Below are 17,283 nucleotides of genomic sequence, written 5' to 3'. Positions count from 1 at the left end.
TAAATATTTACATAAATGAAGACGTCTTTGAGACTTTGGGACCGCGCGTTTTGAAGCGTAACTAGCGGCTCATACACGGGGAACATTCAAACTCGCGGATTTTATTACAATACACAGCGCTGTATGGAGAGTTTTTCTTTTTATTCTTTTTTTTAAGGAATTATACATAGCGCAAGTGAATAAAACAATGTGCGACTGTATTTTCATCTGTCGATGAAACTGTCATGTGAGGAAGCGCGCGCGTGCGTAGTTGCGCGTGCTGGCGTTCTCAGCAGTATAAATGTTCTGGGCACCTACGCCCCACTTCGGTTATACGCTGATCTTTTAATCACATAAAGCGAGTGCGTTAAGCCTAGCATTCCCTTTGATGCTTCGATATATTTACCGCACGCTGACGTCCAGTATCGGCATTCGTGACTCGTGCCGCAATGTATTTTCAAAGCGCCGTGTGGTGCTCCTATCCTGCCACTTATTTTTCCTCTTGTTTCCAAAAGCTTCTAGCAGCTGGCCAACCCTCTGAACCTGTGTCGCCTCGCGTTCTCTCCTGCCTCCTTCCTTTATTTGTTACAAATTCGCTGTTTCCGACGCGCGCCACGGTCGATCGTGAAATCCGAGTTCTCGCTGGTACTGTACTCTTTACAGCTTAGTACTAAGCAGCATACTTGCTATGCTCATATGACCACATTCCACAGCACTGATTAGTGTGGCATTGATGACAGCATTTCAATGCAGAGCGCTACTCAAATCGAAAAGCAATGGACCTTTTCGGTGTGTCTCGACGACTGGAATGCGAACTGAAGGGAACTTTCCCTACACCTAGGGATTTTGACAGCGTGCAAGGAAAAGGGGGATATCATGGAGGATTCAATTCCCAAAGCATACCAATAAAACAAAAGCATATAAGTGAAACGCATAAGAATTTCCCCTTTTATTAGTTTTTCTTTACATTTTATTTTAATATTTTCCATGCATTTTGCACTACTGTGTCCTTCTAATCTGAAAACACTGCAACAAAAACGAAATCAGTTGTAACAAACGTTTCACAATAGAAAGCACCACATCTCGGAGTACCTGCTCATTATGTGAGCATAATTTTAACACGGTGTTTGTACGTTTTTGGTACAACAAAGTTCCCCCAGAACCATATATCTGTATATAAAAGAAAACACGTTAAAAGAACATTTGGAGAAAATCGATGAGCAAATCGGCAACGCTGAGTCCTCAGTGCTCTTCACGAAAGCCCCATCGCTATCAACCTCACTACTCCCCGCAGGGGGCACCTGTGAAAACAGGTGTTTGGAGCACGACCTCCTCTATAATGGGCGACCAACGCAGCTCTCCCCTCTCTACGGCAGCGCGCGTACCAAAAAATCACGAGTACGTCACAGTTGGGCCGTGCGAAAAATATCACGTGACCACGGTTAGGGACAGGTAAATCCGCCCGGTGCCGCCACGGTTTACCCTCAGATACGGCGTGCGGGTGGTGCCGTTGATGGGTTCGTGTACGTGTGGATTTATCTTACCCTTTTTTTAACCGATCAGAACCTAAAAGTTTCGACGTTATTATACTTTATTTTATCTTATATGCGAGCTAAGATCATAGATGAAGTTATACACGCGTGAAGTTAACCCGAAGAAATGCACGAGCGTGCATTGCAAGAGAGGAATGCACTGTACAGAAGGTACTGAGCTCTAGGCTCGCGCGTCAAGCATTGCCTTCGCTTGCGCAAAAACGAAGTAATGATCAATGGTAATTACAACTTTTTAACCGTCGGACTACTCAGCAGATGAAGCGTTAGTTGAGTGAGCGATTTGCAGCTGGCGTGGTTCATGCAAGCGTGAAGTTACAAGATCATGCCGCTCTAAAATTACTGTAGAATCAGAACTGAAGTAATGAGATACGCGGGCGAGCTCGTGTGATGCGACGGGCAGTTGGAAAGTGATTCCCTAAATTTTCCTTCTTGGCAAATATACCTTGTAACTTAAACAGCGGTTATTGCCACATTTCCCACGGACATAACGAGCTCGATCGTAGCTCATTCGCAATTGTTCTAGATTGCGATCGCGGTATAGTACATACAACGTTTAATTTCGGTCACATTACAGCACCTCGGGCAGTTGGAATATATTACCATCAATCCGCTTTGGTTCACGGGGAACGCACAGAAAATGCAATTCTTCGGACGAGCTAAAATGTATGTCGAACTCTTGGCATAATCAAACTGGTATGGCTCGAATGAAGCAAATTGAGACTTGATTGAAAATGACTAAATAGTTTTAAAGATTATCAATAACCAATTAGTTTGAAATAATATTATGGTATCTTCTGCATGAAAACAGTTGCATGCATTCTTCGTGCCTGCTGTCATCTACGGACATTGTAAGAATCGAGGAGCCGAGATCAAGAAACAATGCAAGGTTTCAGATGCAGCTGCTTGCAGGTACCACTTTCCTGCTTTCCATTACTGTGGAGCAACTTGCTTTGTTTATTTAAAAAAAAATATTGCACAACGAAAAACAAACTTGCACTAAATGCTCCACCTCATATTAAACTTTATGGACCTCCCTTGACACTGGCTTTGGGCATGCGCTTCAGTCTTCCCATTTGCATAGTTAGACAAGAAGGGCCTCATGAACTATTAAATGACTAGTGTCACTAGGGTCAGCTTGTGTGCTGCAGCAGTGTTCTGGTGGCACTCAAAGAGTCGGTTCTTCATCACAGCTGGTAGGACCGCGCTCGGTCCTACCTCGATCGCAATAAACCATGCGATCGAGGGATGCTGCGCAGCTGTGCGCACCAAAACCATGTGTTTACCGTCCTCCCCGCGCTCCTCAGTCCGCCCGATGGATGGATGAATACGGCTGAGCCCTTTGGATCGGGCGGTAGCTTACGCCACCTAGCCATTTTGTTTTACCATTTAAGCTTAGAATATTTAAATGTGAAACCTATATTCACTCCGCAGTGCAAAGAAAGTGAGGCTATGAAACCCCCTTGCCATCAGTGAATAAGAAAATACCTAGTTTTCTCTCGATTTCTGCCACCATTCACTTAATCTTTGCTTGGTAATCTCTACAGTCTTGAGATCCACTCTCCCTTCGCTGTCTCTAAAACCCAATGACTTTATTAAATCTATGTTGTCTTCGGTAGGCGGTGAAGCCCTTTACAGTAGAGTATCAAGTGCTCAGCCGTCTCGTCCTCCTCTCCACAAGCAGTGCACACTGTATCAATTTCCTGGTACTTCACTCTGTATGTTCTGGTTCGCAGAACACCCGTTGTTGCCTCAAACAGCAATGAGCTTCCCCTAGAATTGTCATAAATGCTTTCTTTGGCAATAACTCTTTTGTTTAATCTATAGCTTTCCAGAGCCGTCTTTGTCTGCATTCCCTCTAGCCACCGATCTCTTTCTGTGGCCTTAACTTTCTTCTTAACTGAGACTTGCTCTTCCGTATCTTCGCTATAGCCCAAAAACTTTCCTCTTAATTTCCTAGTGCGCTGTCTCCACGATTGAGGATGAAGCGCAGCGCCACGAGGCGCGGCGGGACTTACGAGAACTAGAAAATAATAAACAAGCAAAACAAAAAGTGGCGCGCTGGGGCTGACGCAGGTGCGTTGGTTGCCCCATTATAGAGGAGGTCGTGGTTTGGAGAGTGGCGTCTCCACGTACCCCGAGCCCCGCAGGGGGTGCCTGCACATTAGGTGCTAGGTGCTTGGTGAGTAGCGTCACCACGGACCCCAGCCACTTTGGCGACACCACAGACCCTGAGTAAAAAGTGGCTAAAACCCACCCACGTCTGCCTGTGCATGGCGAGCCCGTGTCCAGGGAAAAAAGGGCATCCTGGTGGTTGAGCTGAGCCCGGGGTAGGTTTGGACCCTTCGGGGCCCCCCGGGCGAGTCAACGCACCACTTTGGCCCCTGCTTCCTGTAGACGGGTGTCCTGGCTTGGCCCGACCAGTCAGTCGCCACATCTTCTACTATCCCCTCTTATCTTTCTCTTTTCTCTGCTCTTTTTTCATATTCACCATCTTTGGCGGCAAGGGCTAACCTTGGGTGGCGATAGACCCCTTGTCTGGACCCACACTAGGTTATAGTGTCTTGGTAGCACTGATAGCGTAATGTCGTCAGCAAAACCTTTATTGCTATGGCGCATTACCTATCCCCATGTTGGGCTCCGTGGTGGGTGGTGCGCTACAGACGCCGAACGCCTCCCCATTTCTTATGGGTTCCGAACAAAACCAAAAACCTGATCGGGCCCTGAAGAGGGTCCGGACCGAAGTACACGTTATGAAAGCATTTACACCCGTGGAGAAGTTTCCTCGATTTCTTGTTATGCATTCTGAAATGGAAAAAACCTTATCCAAGCTATCCCCTTTCCTGATTTTGAAGACTCTTGTATCTGTGATCGGAAAGAATTTTAAAGCAAAAAAATGCCATCTGGAGATCTTCTCGTTGAAGTTGTGACCTCTCAACAATGCTCAGACCTGCTGGCACTCAACTTGGTTTCTGACTACAGGGCTACTGTATCACCCCATCGTACTTTGAACACTATTAAAGGCGTAATATCAGAAGATGACCTTCTAGAATCCCCTGAAGAGGAAATTGTCGATGGCCTTCGTGACCAAGGAGTCATAGCTGCAAAGCGAATTTCTTTTCGCCGGGACGGTCAGGAGATTAAGACAAAGCATGTCATTCTGACTTTTGAGCTGAGAGCACTCCCAGAATCGGTCAAAGCGGGGTATCTAAACTGTAAAGTATGGCCGTATGTGCCAAACCCTCAGCATTGCTTTCACTGTCAGAGGTATGGCCATAGTGCCCTGAGCTGCCGTGGAAAGACAACGTGCGCCAAGTGTGGCAAAAATGATCACCCTACAGAGAATTGCTCAAATTCACCTTCCTGCATCAACTGCAAAGAACCTCACCCTGCTTATTCCCGATCTTGCAAAAAATGGAAAGAAGAAAAAGAAATTATAACCCTCAAAGTGAAAGAGACTCGCATGTAAGCGATTTAGCGTGCGACGAGACGAGCGACGAAGATTTCTCACTGTCGCCTGTTGCATAGCTCGGTTTTTTGGGATTTCTAGAAAACGTCGCTCACCGCCTTGGTCGCTTGCTCCCGTCGCTTCCATGCGGTTTGCCTCGTCGCGCGACTGCCCGAACGACAACGAAGCGGGTCACCGTCGCTTGTCTCGTTGCTCGCCGAATCGCTTGCCTGTGGTTTATACTTAATATTGAGGCGCCAATGGTTCAATGCTATGTGCATGGAAATTAGTTGAGTATAAACCGCGTGTAAGCGATTTGGCGAGCGACCAGATAAGCGACAGCGACGGGCTTCGCTCTCGCTCAGTCAGTCGCGCGACGAGGCCAACCGCGTGTAAGCGACGGAGCAAGCGACATATCCGGTGAGCGACGTCTTCTAGAAATCCCAAAACCGAGCGTTGCGACGGGCGACAGTGAGAAATCTCCGTCGCTCGTCTCGTCGCACGCTAAATTGCTTACATGCGAGTCGGCTTAACGGAAACGAGCGCGTGCATGCAGCGAGAAGCACGACTGTGATAGCCTACTGCGTCAGTTGCAATTTACATATGTCGCAATAGTGTTGACTGCCCTTTATTAGCGACAAAAACGTCAGAGTGGGATGAACTTACATTGTTATTGAAGTCGACCCATTCGCTCTCCGATTCCATTCCATAAATAAGAAAATGCAAGAGCAATGTCGAAATATAAAGATCAAATGATTAAATGAAAGTCCTAAATATCGAAGAGACCTAAAGCAAACACACTATTTCAATGCGGAACGTAAAAGAACACGAAAACAAAGCTCCGGTAGTCGCCTGTGCAGCACACAACGCGGAGCAACGGCGAGAAACTGAAGGTCGGCTATGGCGGCCCGGAAGGCGCGCGAAGGGCGCGCCGACTGGTGGCAGCTCGAGTAACTGACTCGCTGAAAGCGTCTATACCCATGTCCGGTTGTAGCTCTGAGCCATACAACACTCCTTTCACAATGCAAGAACTAGAGCTGGCTCTGGGCTCCAAGAAGAAGTCGGCTCCAGGCCCTGATGGAATCCACTATGAAATGCTCCGTCAGTTGTCTCGTGAATCGCTGAACACACTACTAGGTTTTTTCAACTATCTGTGGGAAGCAGCTTACTTTCCTCAAATCTGGAAACAGGCGCATGTAATTCCTTTGCTGAAAGCTGGGAAGGACCCTTCGGAACCACGTAGTTACCGTCCAATCTCGTTAACGAGTTGCCTCGGCAAAATCTTCGAACGCCTCATTAATAGGCGGTTAATATATATTTTGGAGCATAACCACTTCTTTGCTAATAACCAGTGTGGCTTTCGAGAAGGGCGGTCTACTTTGGACCACATAGTCCGTCTGGAAACAACCATACGTGAAGCTTTCGTAAATAGGCAACATTGTGTCTCTGTTTTCTTCGACCTGGAGAAAGCATATGATACGACATGGCGGTATGGTATCCTTTATGATTTGTATGCCTCTGGTGTCAGTGGTCGCATGTTGCGGTGTATAAGCAGTTTTGTCACAGGTCGCTCCTTTCAAGTCCGACTTGGCACCACACAATCGGACCAGTATGTCCAGGAAAATGGTGTTCCGCAAGGAGGTGTACTGAGTGTCTCCTTGTTTGCCGTAAAGATAAACTCGTTGTCAAAGGTAATTCCACCTTCCGTTTCATACTCCCTCTACGTAGATGATATTCACATCTCGGCCTCTTCTTGTAATTTGTCTAGCTGTGAGCGGCAACTGCAGCTTACCATCAACAGAATTAGTAAGTGGGCTGACGAAAATGGGTTTAAGTTTTCAGCTGAGAAGACTATCTGCGTGCCATTTTCTCTGCGTCGGGGTCTGTTTCTAGATCCAGAACTGACGCTAAACAGGGTTCCTATTAGTGTAAAAACAGAGCATAAATTTTTGGGCATAACGTTTGATAAAAAGTTAAACTTCGTTTCTCACCTGAAGGACCTGAAGAAGAAGTGCCTTAAATCAGCTGATATTCTTAGTCTTAGCGCACAAGTCATGGGGATCCGACAGAATATGTCTGCTACGCCAGTACAACTCCCTTATCCGGTCACGTCTGGACTGTGGTGCTATAGTTTACGAATCAGCGAGGCCTTCTGCACTGAAAAATGTTGGATCCTGTGCATCATCTCGGTTTAAGGCTCGCTACAGGTGCCTTCCGCACATCGCCCATTCCTAGCTTGTACGCTGAATCTAATCAGATGTCACTTAGGCACAGACGACGTTATCTTGCTGTGAATTATGCTTCCAGAATTTTGTCCTATCCAAATCACCCAACTTATGGTGCCTTGCAACATTCTCGGTTTGCTCATCTTTTCGAACATAAGCCCAGGGTTGTACCGCCTTTAAGTCTTCGCCTTGAGGGCATTTGTACATCTCTTGACCTCACCCTTGACGAGGCCGACCTTTTGCAGAAGGGTGAAAATGAAGCTCCGTGGAGTACGTTGCCCGTCTTTTGTGATTGGTATTTTACTAGATTTAATAAACATAACGTCCCCCCAGTGGTGATTCAGCAAGAATTTCTTGAGGTGCAGAAGAAGTACAGGGGTGGAACGGCTGCGCCATTTGCGCCATTTTGCGCCAGACGCATTTGTCTGCGCCATCCTGCGCCATGTTTCGGAAACTGCGCCACAGTCAATACCTCGCGCCATTATGCACCAAATTGGAAAACGTGCGCCAAAAAAGTTGTATTTTGTCTTGGTTTCGGTTTCTATCGACTCGATTGGCAACAATGATCGCGTTTAGCTTGGTCGGCCTTGCAATCCTTTTTTTCTCTTTATTCTCCCTGTGTATCCCGAGTAGAAAGTGTGCGAAAAAAACTCGGGGTTCGGATTCCAAGCGCTACACCATCTGCCTCTGGAATGTTATTCTTCAACCATAAGCGGTTAAACAAGTCGGTCGAGGTAAGGTCGAGTCGTTAAGCGTCAGATTGCCTGAGGCTCCGAAGCCCGGGATCCGGACGTCGGTCAGTTGAAAACAAATGAGCAAAAGATTCCTTTGAGCACTTCATCGTTAGAAGTTGGAACCGCATTCCTGCAAGATAAATCGTGATTTGATAGATCTGAAACGCAGTCCGATCCGAAACCTTGCCGGCCAGCAGCTCTCACGCGAGCGGTAGATCTGCTCGGCATACGTTAACCTTGCTCCTGCTTATCGCTTCGATAACTCCGTTAATCGTAGTCTGCTGCTTCGATATTGAGTTGCACAATAGGATAAACTCGAATTTTGTTGCGATATTGAGTTGCGCAATATGAGAAACTCGAAATTTGTTTCCCTGTTCTTCCGCGCAACTGCACGTTCGTTGCTTACGCACGTCACGTGGTTCGCACATAAAATCACTCTGTCGAGAACATGCGGACTGTGCGATAAGCGGTGCTGGTTTGCATTTTGAGCAGCTGAAAGCCACTCAGAAAATATCAAGGCTCACAAAGTTCCAAGTTTTCGCATCTGTTACACTGTTATCCCATCTGCCTAGGTCCCTAACCACTCATGTTTATCTGGGCTGCTAAGCACAACTGAAATTGCTCCCGTGCTTGTCTAAAACACAAGCTGGAGTGCAATGAAAACTGATCTGAGCTGCTCCTAGCCTGCTCCAGAGTGTAGTTTTAGCTGCTCCCAACCTGCTCCAAAACAGCTGTTTTAGCTGCTCCCGTGGCTGCTCCCAAGCACATTTCATGAGTTCCACCCCTGAAGTATGATAACTACTCCCAATTTTATACCGAAGGTGCCAAATTATTGCATTTTGTAGGATCAGCAGTTTACTCTGAAGGATTCAGTAAGGTTCAGCGTCTCAAGGAATGTGCAAGTATTTACACGGCAGAGCTCTATGCAGTGTTGATGGCCTTGGAATATATCCTCATCAGCAAGACGATGAAATCTATTTTATTAGTGGACTCTCAAAGTGTGCTCTCCACACTTTGCTCAATAAAGGGAAGTAAAAATAGACTGGCACAACTTGTCCGATCTAAGGTACAATGTGGTCTGCGGCTTGGCCGAGACATAAAATTCTGTTGGGTGCCTAGCCATGTGGGGATCCTAGGTAATGAAAGAGCAGACGAATTGGCCACGAGCTCTAAGCACCTACTGCCAACCACCTCACAGATTCCATTTCAAGACATGAAGCTTTTGGTAAAATCATCAGTTTTCCAGTTATGGCAATCGTAGTGGAGTCTGGAATGCGAAAACAAACTTCACAGGATTAAACCAGCTCTTGGTATGTGGGAGAGTGCATCCCACAAAACCTGCCACCTTGAAGTTCTTTTGTGTCGTCTTAGAATTGGACATTCCTTCCTCACCCACGAACATCTGCTCAGGGGGGAAGCCCCACCCCTGTGTGATGAATGTGGGGAGCGTTTAACAATTTTACACATTTTGTGGCTGTGCCCAGGGCTTGAGCAAGAACGACGTACACATTTCCCCGAGTTTTTTTCACACCAGATTCCTTTTCACCCAGCGCTGCTCCTATTGTACCATTTGGTCGTGTCATAAATTACTTAAGAAAAACCGGCTTCCTACTGGAGTTGTCTTTTAACCTTGTCATATGAACCTCTTTTCGATAATTCATATAAAAAAGTCCTGAGTATGTCCCAACTAAACAAGCTTGGTGCAGTATGGCCATAGTAGCTTTGCGCCATAAAGCCCGTAATCAACAACATCAACCTCGCTACTAGGTTTAAAACTAATGGCCGCCTGCGCATACCTTCCACACCAAAATGCCAAAATCTCCTTGATCCACGCATATATAAAAAAGACCAATTTAGTAAGTTCACTTTTCGAAGCTTGCGCTAGGAATCCCTTAAAGGAGCTGTGCAACAATTTTTGTACTGTGCACAAATACCGCTTAAAACGGATCACTATCGTTAATGACTTATGAAACACACGTTCGTTTTTCACCCCACGCAATAGAAGTCCCAGAAAAAAAATTTAAGAAAAACGAGCAGCGTTCACCCCCTCAACTCGCAGCCAGAACAAGCGGCCACGTGATCTGGAGCCGATTATATGCCGCCAGTGTTGATCATAGCCACGCGCTGGGGTTGGCAAAGCGCAGGACACGCGCTGAGTTCCAGACATTGTTATGGCTCGGCTGTTGTCGTCGTTGCAGCGATTGGACATGGGCCACATCCCGAATGCTTCTCGAGCTAGCAATTGTCACGAGCCCAAATCAAGTGTCCACGCAATGCTCGGGTCCAATCTATGAACGGCATTCAAATATCGTCACTTGGGTGTACTGCGATCCCCGAGTTACGTCATCAAATTTTGCAAAGGAGAGATTCAATGAAAATGATTGCTTTTGTCCTTGAAATTGCACTGCAACAAAGGAGTTTCTTGGCCAATGGCGGGGGGATCGGTGGCCGAGTGGGCTGAAGCGCACACCCAGCTCGCCGCGCGTGGAGCGAAAGCTCGCGCTGCAGAACCCAGGGATCCTGGGTTCGAGCCCCACCCCTGCCCGTTTCGATCTGGATGAGCATCGTACCGGCGTGCGGTCGTGTATCACTACTGCGTGAGCACGTTAAAGACCCCAGGTTAGCAGTCGTACTGCACTGGCAAAATTGCTCATCTACAGTGTAAACCAGTGTCGCCTCATCCTGGCAGACCAACCTTACACTGTATAAACACTAAACGTCCAATTTGACTTTTGATTTGGCCAATGGCGTTGCGTGTGAGTATCCTTGAGTCCCAGGTGTGCCAGTAAGCTCGTGTAGAGAGAAAAACATTCCAATTGAATATCGTTGCAGAGCTCCTTTAAGTTCGATCCCCACCGCCCCCGCCCGTATCGATTTGGATGAGTTTCGTACCGGCACGCGTTCGTGTAATCACTACTGCGTGATGCGCGCTTACAAAACCCAGATTAGCGGTTGTACTGCTCTGGCTAAGAGCGAGTTCGTTTCACGGCACTTATGCCCACGCGTGCCCACTCGCAGCGTGAAGTGAGTTCGTTTCGGCCGGCACTACACGAGTGGTTGCACTCTCCGAGTTCGTTTCAGTGTCGTCACCCCACGCGTGCAAGCACTCGCTGCACCCAGAAAATCGAGCGTACGCCAAATTGCAGTAACGTCATGCCTTCCCCATCGAGGAGCGGGAGCAGACGGCGAGGGTTTGTCATTCGTACAGCGGAACCAAAAGGAAAAAAGTAGATTTTCTGATAGAAATCGTGTCTCGCGGGCAACGGAGCTTGAATTGTGAGCGTCGGATACTGTAAAACCCTTAATGTTCGCGAGCCCTCAATTTTCGCGAATTGAAGAATTCGCGAAATTTAAGGGCGCGCGAAAATTTCGGTCCTTAATATTTTCAGTGCAGGCGTCTGGAATTCGCGAAATTTAGTGGTCGCGATTATGTCATCTGTGACCGATTCACGAAAAATAGGGGCCGCGAAAATAAAGGGTTTCACAGTACTTCATGAAGGAAGCAATTGACAACCCGTGCTTTATTTGCAAGTTTTTAGTTGCTCTGTTGCCGTACAGACGCTGGGATATACCAGTGTGTAAAGAAATGCTCAGAACAAACGCGCCAGCGGCCCCCAAGATGTTTATCACCATCCGTGTTAGAGTGGAAAATCGAACATTTGTTGACAAAGATTCCCCAGCAGAAACCTGTGACTGCCCAAAGAGCATCCGAGAAAGCTAAACATACTGATTTTACCCGAGGTTTGGGCAACATTAACATGTTTAATATTTACCTACGTCAGCTATTTTGCCCCGTCATATTTTGTTTGAGAAAGCTCTCGTTCTCGACGTCTTCACCAAGGCTAAAATCTGATACACCTGTAACTACGGTCGAAATCAAAAGTCCCACAAAACATTTTGCTGGATATTCCAACAGACTAGTTTTAAGTCATACCGTTTCTGTGCCGACAACATAATCAGTTTTCTCCAGTCTAGACCCCAGCTACTTTGTAGTCAGCTGGTTGCGGAAATTTACGCCGTTTGTAAATATATGTACGACAGCCGAGTTGCTTGAAGACATCGCAAATAAAAACTGAACTGCAGGTTGCGACTGCACTCTCGCATTTCCACCGATTACGTCGAACAGAAAGGCGCTAGTTTCAGTTTGAGGTTGGTACTCTTTCTATAAGAGATGGCGGCAGCAGCAGTCTTCTGCACTCGGTGAATTTGGCAAGTTCGTTCGAGGCCGGATCTCCGTGCGACACTCCGCGAGTGAGATGCATTTTGGGGGAGAACTGGAACGGTGCTAGTGTGTGTGAAACAAACTCGCTATAAATTTCTCATCTACAGTTAAGCGACCGGTTACCTGTTGAGGCGTACCAACATCAAGGCTGTATAAACATACAAAGCAACATTGTAAAACCCGAGACGTAGGGTTTTACAATATTGAAAGTTCACCAGCTCGCTTGCATCTTCTCTGTAATTTCTATACAAAGCAAGCCAATTTTTTTTTTTTGGTGGTTGTATCAAGAATATTCATAAGGATTCTTGTTTTCGTCTAGAAATTAGTTTTACGGCAAGAGGAATCCAAATTACTTTGCATATCTACGGAAGTCGAGCTCCATACATTATCTCTGTGAAGAATCATGTGTATCAGGTCCGGGAATTAAGAAAGACGAGACCGTTTGAAGTAGAAAACAGAGTTATATTAGAAAAGAACATGCCAAGATGAAAACACACTAATTAAATTTACACACGAAAAACAACGAATGGTAGGACTTTGGGGAAACAGTATAAGAATGCACGTTCAATAAATTGTTTTCGCAATGTCGGCACAGTGTTTCAATGCTGCTCGCTAAAGGCTCTGTTATACTCCGACGTAACGCGTGCGCGAGCGCGTCACAGCGACGTTACGTCGGCGAAAACCCGACGCTCTATACTCCGGCGTCGTGGCGTAACCGACGCGACCGACGGCGTTCGACGCAGCCGCCGCGCCGGCGACGCCGGACCAGGATGCATCACGCGCTGGCTCCCGGCAGCCCTCGCGCGGGAAGCGCGGCGAATACGAGCAATAGCAGACGACGGGAGCACTTCATGTGGCGCCATGTTCGAAGAATCCGACTCGGTCGTGGAGAAGCTCATCGAGGGAGTTCGTCTTCACCCATGTGTTTACGACACGAGGAAGCTCGAGTACCGCGACACGGCCAGGAAAGACAATGCTTGGGAGGCCATCCGGGAGCTGTGCGGTCTCCCCACAGGTAAGCTATTTCATTGCTGCGCACATCGCGTCTGTGCTTATCGCAGTGCTGTGTTCCGCTGCTGCAGCAGACGCGATCATGTTTTGTAATTTGCTTGAAAGGTGAAACTTTATATAAAAACCCTTCACTGACCTTTCGTGGTGAACGTAGCGGTCGTGGTCGGATAAAAAGAGAGAGCGGATACGCAACGGAGTTTCTTATTGGCTAGGGATAATCCGTCGTGGTAGTTGAGGGGTGGGGGAGCGCGAGCAGCGGCTTTGCACGATCCACTTGTGCTTATATAGATTGTAAAAAAAAAAAAAAAAAAGAATGCAATGTGCTTTAAAGAAAAGGTGTAGAGATGAAGAGAAGTGTGCGCGTAAGAGGCGGCTGGTGAACGGCGAGCGGGCCCGGCTTGGACGTGCGCCAACCGTGCTTTCGCACCTTAGTGGAGCTTTTGACAGATTGCCCAAAACCAGAGAATTTGTTTTTATTTTCAGTTGGAGACTGTCAAGAACTGTGGAAGAGGCTGCGTGACCGCTTCACGCGTGAAACCAGGGCCCTGGAACTCACGAAGCGAAGCGGCAGCGGGTTCATCGCCAGGCACACCTGGGAATTCATGCAGGCCATGGAATTTTATAAAAACTGTGGCCGTCCTAAAAAGTGAGATTTTGAACCATTGTCCAGCGTGGTATGAGGAATTTAAGCGTTGAAACAGACTCGTGTCGTAGATTGAGTTACACATTTTGGTCACACTCCTGTTCTCGGGAATTATAGATACAGGCCTGACGAGAGTTACGGAACCGTCAGTGGAATCGCAAAAACGTACTAGAATGCCGCTTTATTTCTTTCGATCGAACACTGGGGGCATAGCAGCAGTAGCGAACGTCCGACACCAATGACCTCTTGGATGGAATAGTGGATGGAATTCTTTAATCACGTTGGACGCAGCCACGTCTGTGTACAACGCGGCTGAGACAGGCAGGCTTTGCATTGAGCGAGCCCCCCGCACTGCTGAGAGTTTTTTTCGAGTGTGTAAAGAAGATAAATAAAAGAAACGGTCCGCCTTCATTGCCTTCTTCGTATGTTCGCCGGTATCGCCACACATAACCAAAATAGCGAACAAAACAAAGGTGAAACTACTTCCCATGGCTTCAAGCAAGCTTGGCACGCTGTGCAGAATAATGCGTAGCATTGTGCGTTAATTGATGAACACGTTTAATGCTGGTTAGTATTTATCCCCGATTAATTGGTCAGAAGTCAACCTTCCTGGTAATTTACACATGTGAAACCGCGTATCTCCCAATTGAGGGATATGGTCGGATGTTCTGCAAAAATACTTCACTTGTACTTTAAAATGTGGACAGACCACCGCCATGAAAATGTTTATGTGCGTTCGTTTCTTCCCTTCCCTCACACACAAAAACAAACAAATAAAATGGCGTCGATAGGCGCAATATTTTTGTTTATTGTGCTTGCTTTATTTAGGGCGGTACAGCGTAGCTCTAATTTTACAGTGATTCAGAAATAAAACTTATACCAGTGAAAAAGCAGTGAGTGCCCAGGCAAGCTGGTGGATGTTGATCATAATGTAGAAAAACCCGAGACTGTTGTAAAAGCAGGGAAACGGTGTCGAAGAGGAAAGACGGGAAGAGAACGTCTTATACCAGTGTCAGACGGCGTTCTAAAGATCCTTTTCACTAAGCTCCTGTATAAAGTCGGCAAACCACCGCACGCCGTAGGGTACGGGCGCACTCAACATCGTGAGCAGATTGGCCGATTTTATAAAGGAGCTTAGTTTAAAAGGTCCTTTAGAACGCCGTCTGACACGGGGATTACTAACCTGATAAACATATTAAGACATTTTATATTCCTTTCGAAATATCAAATATATGTGAAGCATTTTGCTCATGTGATAATGGTTTTGCTTGCTAAGTGGATTATGTTTCTGTTCCTGTAGAACAGCGTGCAACCTGGACACGAGACCACTAGCAATGGACGCCGACGGGGATGTCGCGGCAGAAGACTTTTTTCATTTGATCCAGAGTGGCGCACCGTCGCCTTCTGAGGACAACTGCATTGATTTGGAGCAGATGGAAGTGGGCCAATCACAGCTAAATAATGATGGTGATGAGCCCGCTCTGCGTGCAACGACGGGGGTGTCGTCAGGCGCACCGAAAAAGCGTAAAAAAGTGGCGAATTTGAGCAGCAGCTGCTCTACCAGCTGGACAAGAAAATGACGGAAAATGAGGCTTTTGGCATGTCGATTGGTATGAGCCTGGACAGGTTGTTTAGGCCTGACGCAGCAAAGTGCAAGGCACGAATAATGGACATCATTGCAGAATATGACAACTAATTATTCGACAAATGCTGCAATTACTTCCGTTACTGTATATTTTTATAACAAAGCAAGAGGCTGCTGCTGTTTTTTTTTTATTTTTTATGCTTCTACTTGGAGTGACGTGACTCAAACTCCAATAAAATAATTTTATGAACAAAGTATTAAAAAAAAAAAGATCCGTGTGTAATACTTTTAGCGCCCGACACCTTGTGCCACACAAGTGGAAACACCACTATAAAAAGTAAAAACACGAGTCATTGACTTTTAGTCCTACTAGACTTAATAAAATGTCTGCCTAAGCACAAAAACTTAGGTGGGAAGGCAACTTTTTGCCACAAATGCCTCAGAACAGTGAATAAAGCAACACACAATCCGATGCGAAATAATTCTTTAAAAAAGCAACACAGATAGCACAGAGTGAAAGGCAAGGTAATTTTTTTATATATAGTAAGCTCTCACAATCTCGTGATGTCTATCAAAGGTAATACAAATGATCAATTGCTTCTGTAGACTGACCCACGAACAGCACCAAAAGCCGGCAACATCTCACAGACTTGTGTTTCAAATGGCTGGCATTCAAGCAATGGCTAGCTAAAATAATTGATTCTGGGTTACTTAACTTACAAGGAAACATGTTTATCGCCCGGATAGGCCCGGCATGTCTTAAAATAAATTCTCGTCGAAACAAGAAATAGAAAAAAAAAATCACGCCCACTATTTACGTGTCGATGTGTAATTCTTGTTTTCAGGGCGATGGTAAAACTATACCGTATTGCAATTATTATGATTAAGATGGTGCTCTATTTCTGACTCTGCTCCCTCGTCTCACGTCTTCCCGGAGCGCGGGGAAAAAAGAAACTCTTCGGAGTAATGGCGTATATAGAGTACACTCCTAATAATCATTGTAAGGGAATAGTTTCTGTAGAGATAGAGAAAAAAATGCGTCTTGCGGCATACATATGTGGCAAAGAACATTTTTTTCAACGACTATTTATTTTGAGATATGCCTGTAGTATCCAGGCAGTAAAAATTGCGTTTTATAAATTTATTGTTTTTTAAGGAAAGGAAGAACGTTATATAGAAGTCATGCAGCGCCTTCATTTTAGGCTAGAAGAGAACTGGCTGACATAGAATGTCTTTTACCATTTAACCACTGCAGCAGGAAAAATCTATGCGAAAACAATAAACAAATCAGGTTCAAGAATGAACACTTCCAGCACAAAAAAATAAGGCTGACACAAGTAGCCAAGCAAAAAAATGTGGACGCACACAAGCCGCTCTCAAATTGTTAACAAGACTGGCAGATGCAGAATATAACACAATTTTCCACTTGCCTGCTCTAGACTGCTCTATCTGGGCATATGGCCAGATAGAGCAGTCTAGAGCAGGCAAGTGGAAAATTGTGTTATATTCTGTTTGCGAAGAAAAGTGCTAACACAGGTTCACGTATTAGCTGCGCCTAACAACTTCCAGCTGCCATGGCAGAGAGCCTTCTGCAGACATGAAATAATCTGAGATCTCATCTCTCATGTCTATGGCTGCTTGAGCAGGGCGCTTGCCGGCCGCTGCAGTGCAAGTGCCAATTTGCGACACTGTCTGCCTCCACTGACCTTCCTGCACCGCCCGCCCCTGTGGCCTGTCACCATAATCATTGGGACAGTATGCGTTATCAGACATGAGAAAGTTATGCAAACATACTACTGCCCTTATCATGTCAGTGACAAGCTCGACGTCACCTTCGACAGTTCCAAGGAACACACGCCACCTGGAGACTAAAATGCCAAAAGCGT

At 46.3% G+C, this 17,283-nt stretch overlaps 1 protein-coding gene across 1 annotated transcript; it reads left to right on the top strand.

Annotated features, from left to right (window-relative positions):
* Nucleotides 1-13,007: 13,007 nt before the first annotated feature.
* Nucleotides 13,008-15,561, top strand: LOC121836830. Its single transcript, XM_042292091.1, has 3 exons — nucleotides 13,008-13,173; nucleotides 13,653-13,815; nucleotides 15,113-15,561. The coding sequence occupies exons 1-3, from the start codon at nucleotides 13,020-13,022 to the stop codon at nucleotides 15,390-15,392; spliced, it is 597 nt and encodes a 198-aa protein (XP_042148025.1). The 5' UTR covers nucleotides 13,008-13,019; the 3' UTR covers nucleotides 15,393-15,561.
* Nucleotides 15,562-17,283: the final 1,722 nt, after the last annotated feature.

The sequence above is a fragment of the Ixodes scapularis genome, unplaced genomic scaffold, assembly GCF_016920785.2.
Source record: "Ixodes scapularis isolate PalLabHiFi unplaced genomic scaffold, ASM1692078v2 PGA_scaffold2__306_contigs__length_199485367, whole genome shotgun sequence".
NCBI lineage: Eukaryota > Metazoa > Arthropoda > Arachnida > Ixodida > Ixodidae > Ixodes > Ixodes scapularis.
Note: the sequence above shows the minus strand (reverse complement) of the source record. Positions and strands in the feature narration are given on the sequence as shown.

Coding starts and splice junctions, on each gene's coding strand:
- LOC121836830 (XM_042292091.1), top strand. CDS start 13,020: ATGTTCGAAGAATCCGACTCGGTCGTGGAGAAGCTCATCGAGGGAGTT. Junction 13,174..13,652: donor GCTGTGCGGTCTCCCCACAG/GTAAGCTATTTC, acceptor TTTTATTTTCAG/TTGGAGACTGTCAAGAACTG. Junction 13,816..15,112: donor AACTGTGGCCGTCCTAAAAA/GTGAGATTTTGA, acceptor CTGTTCCTGTAG/AACAGCGTGCAACCTGGACA.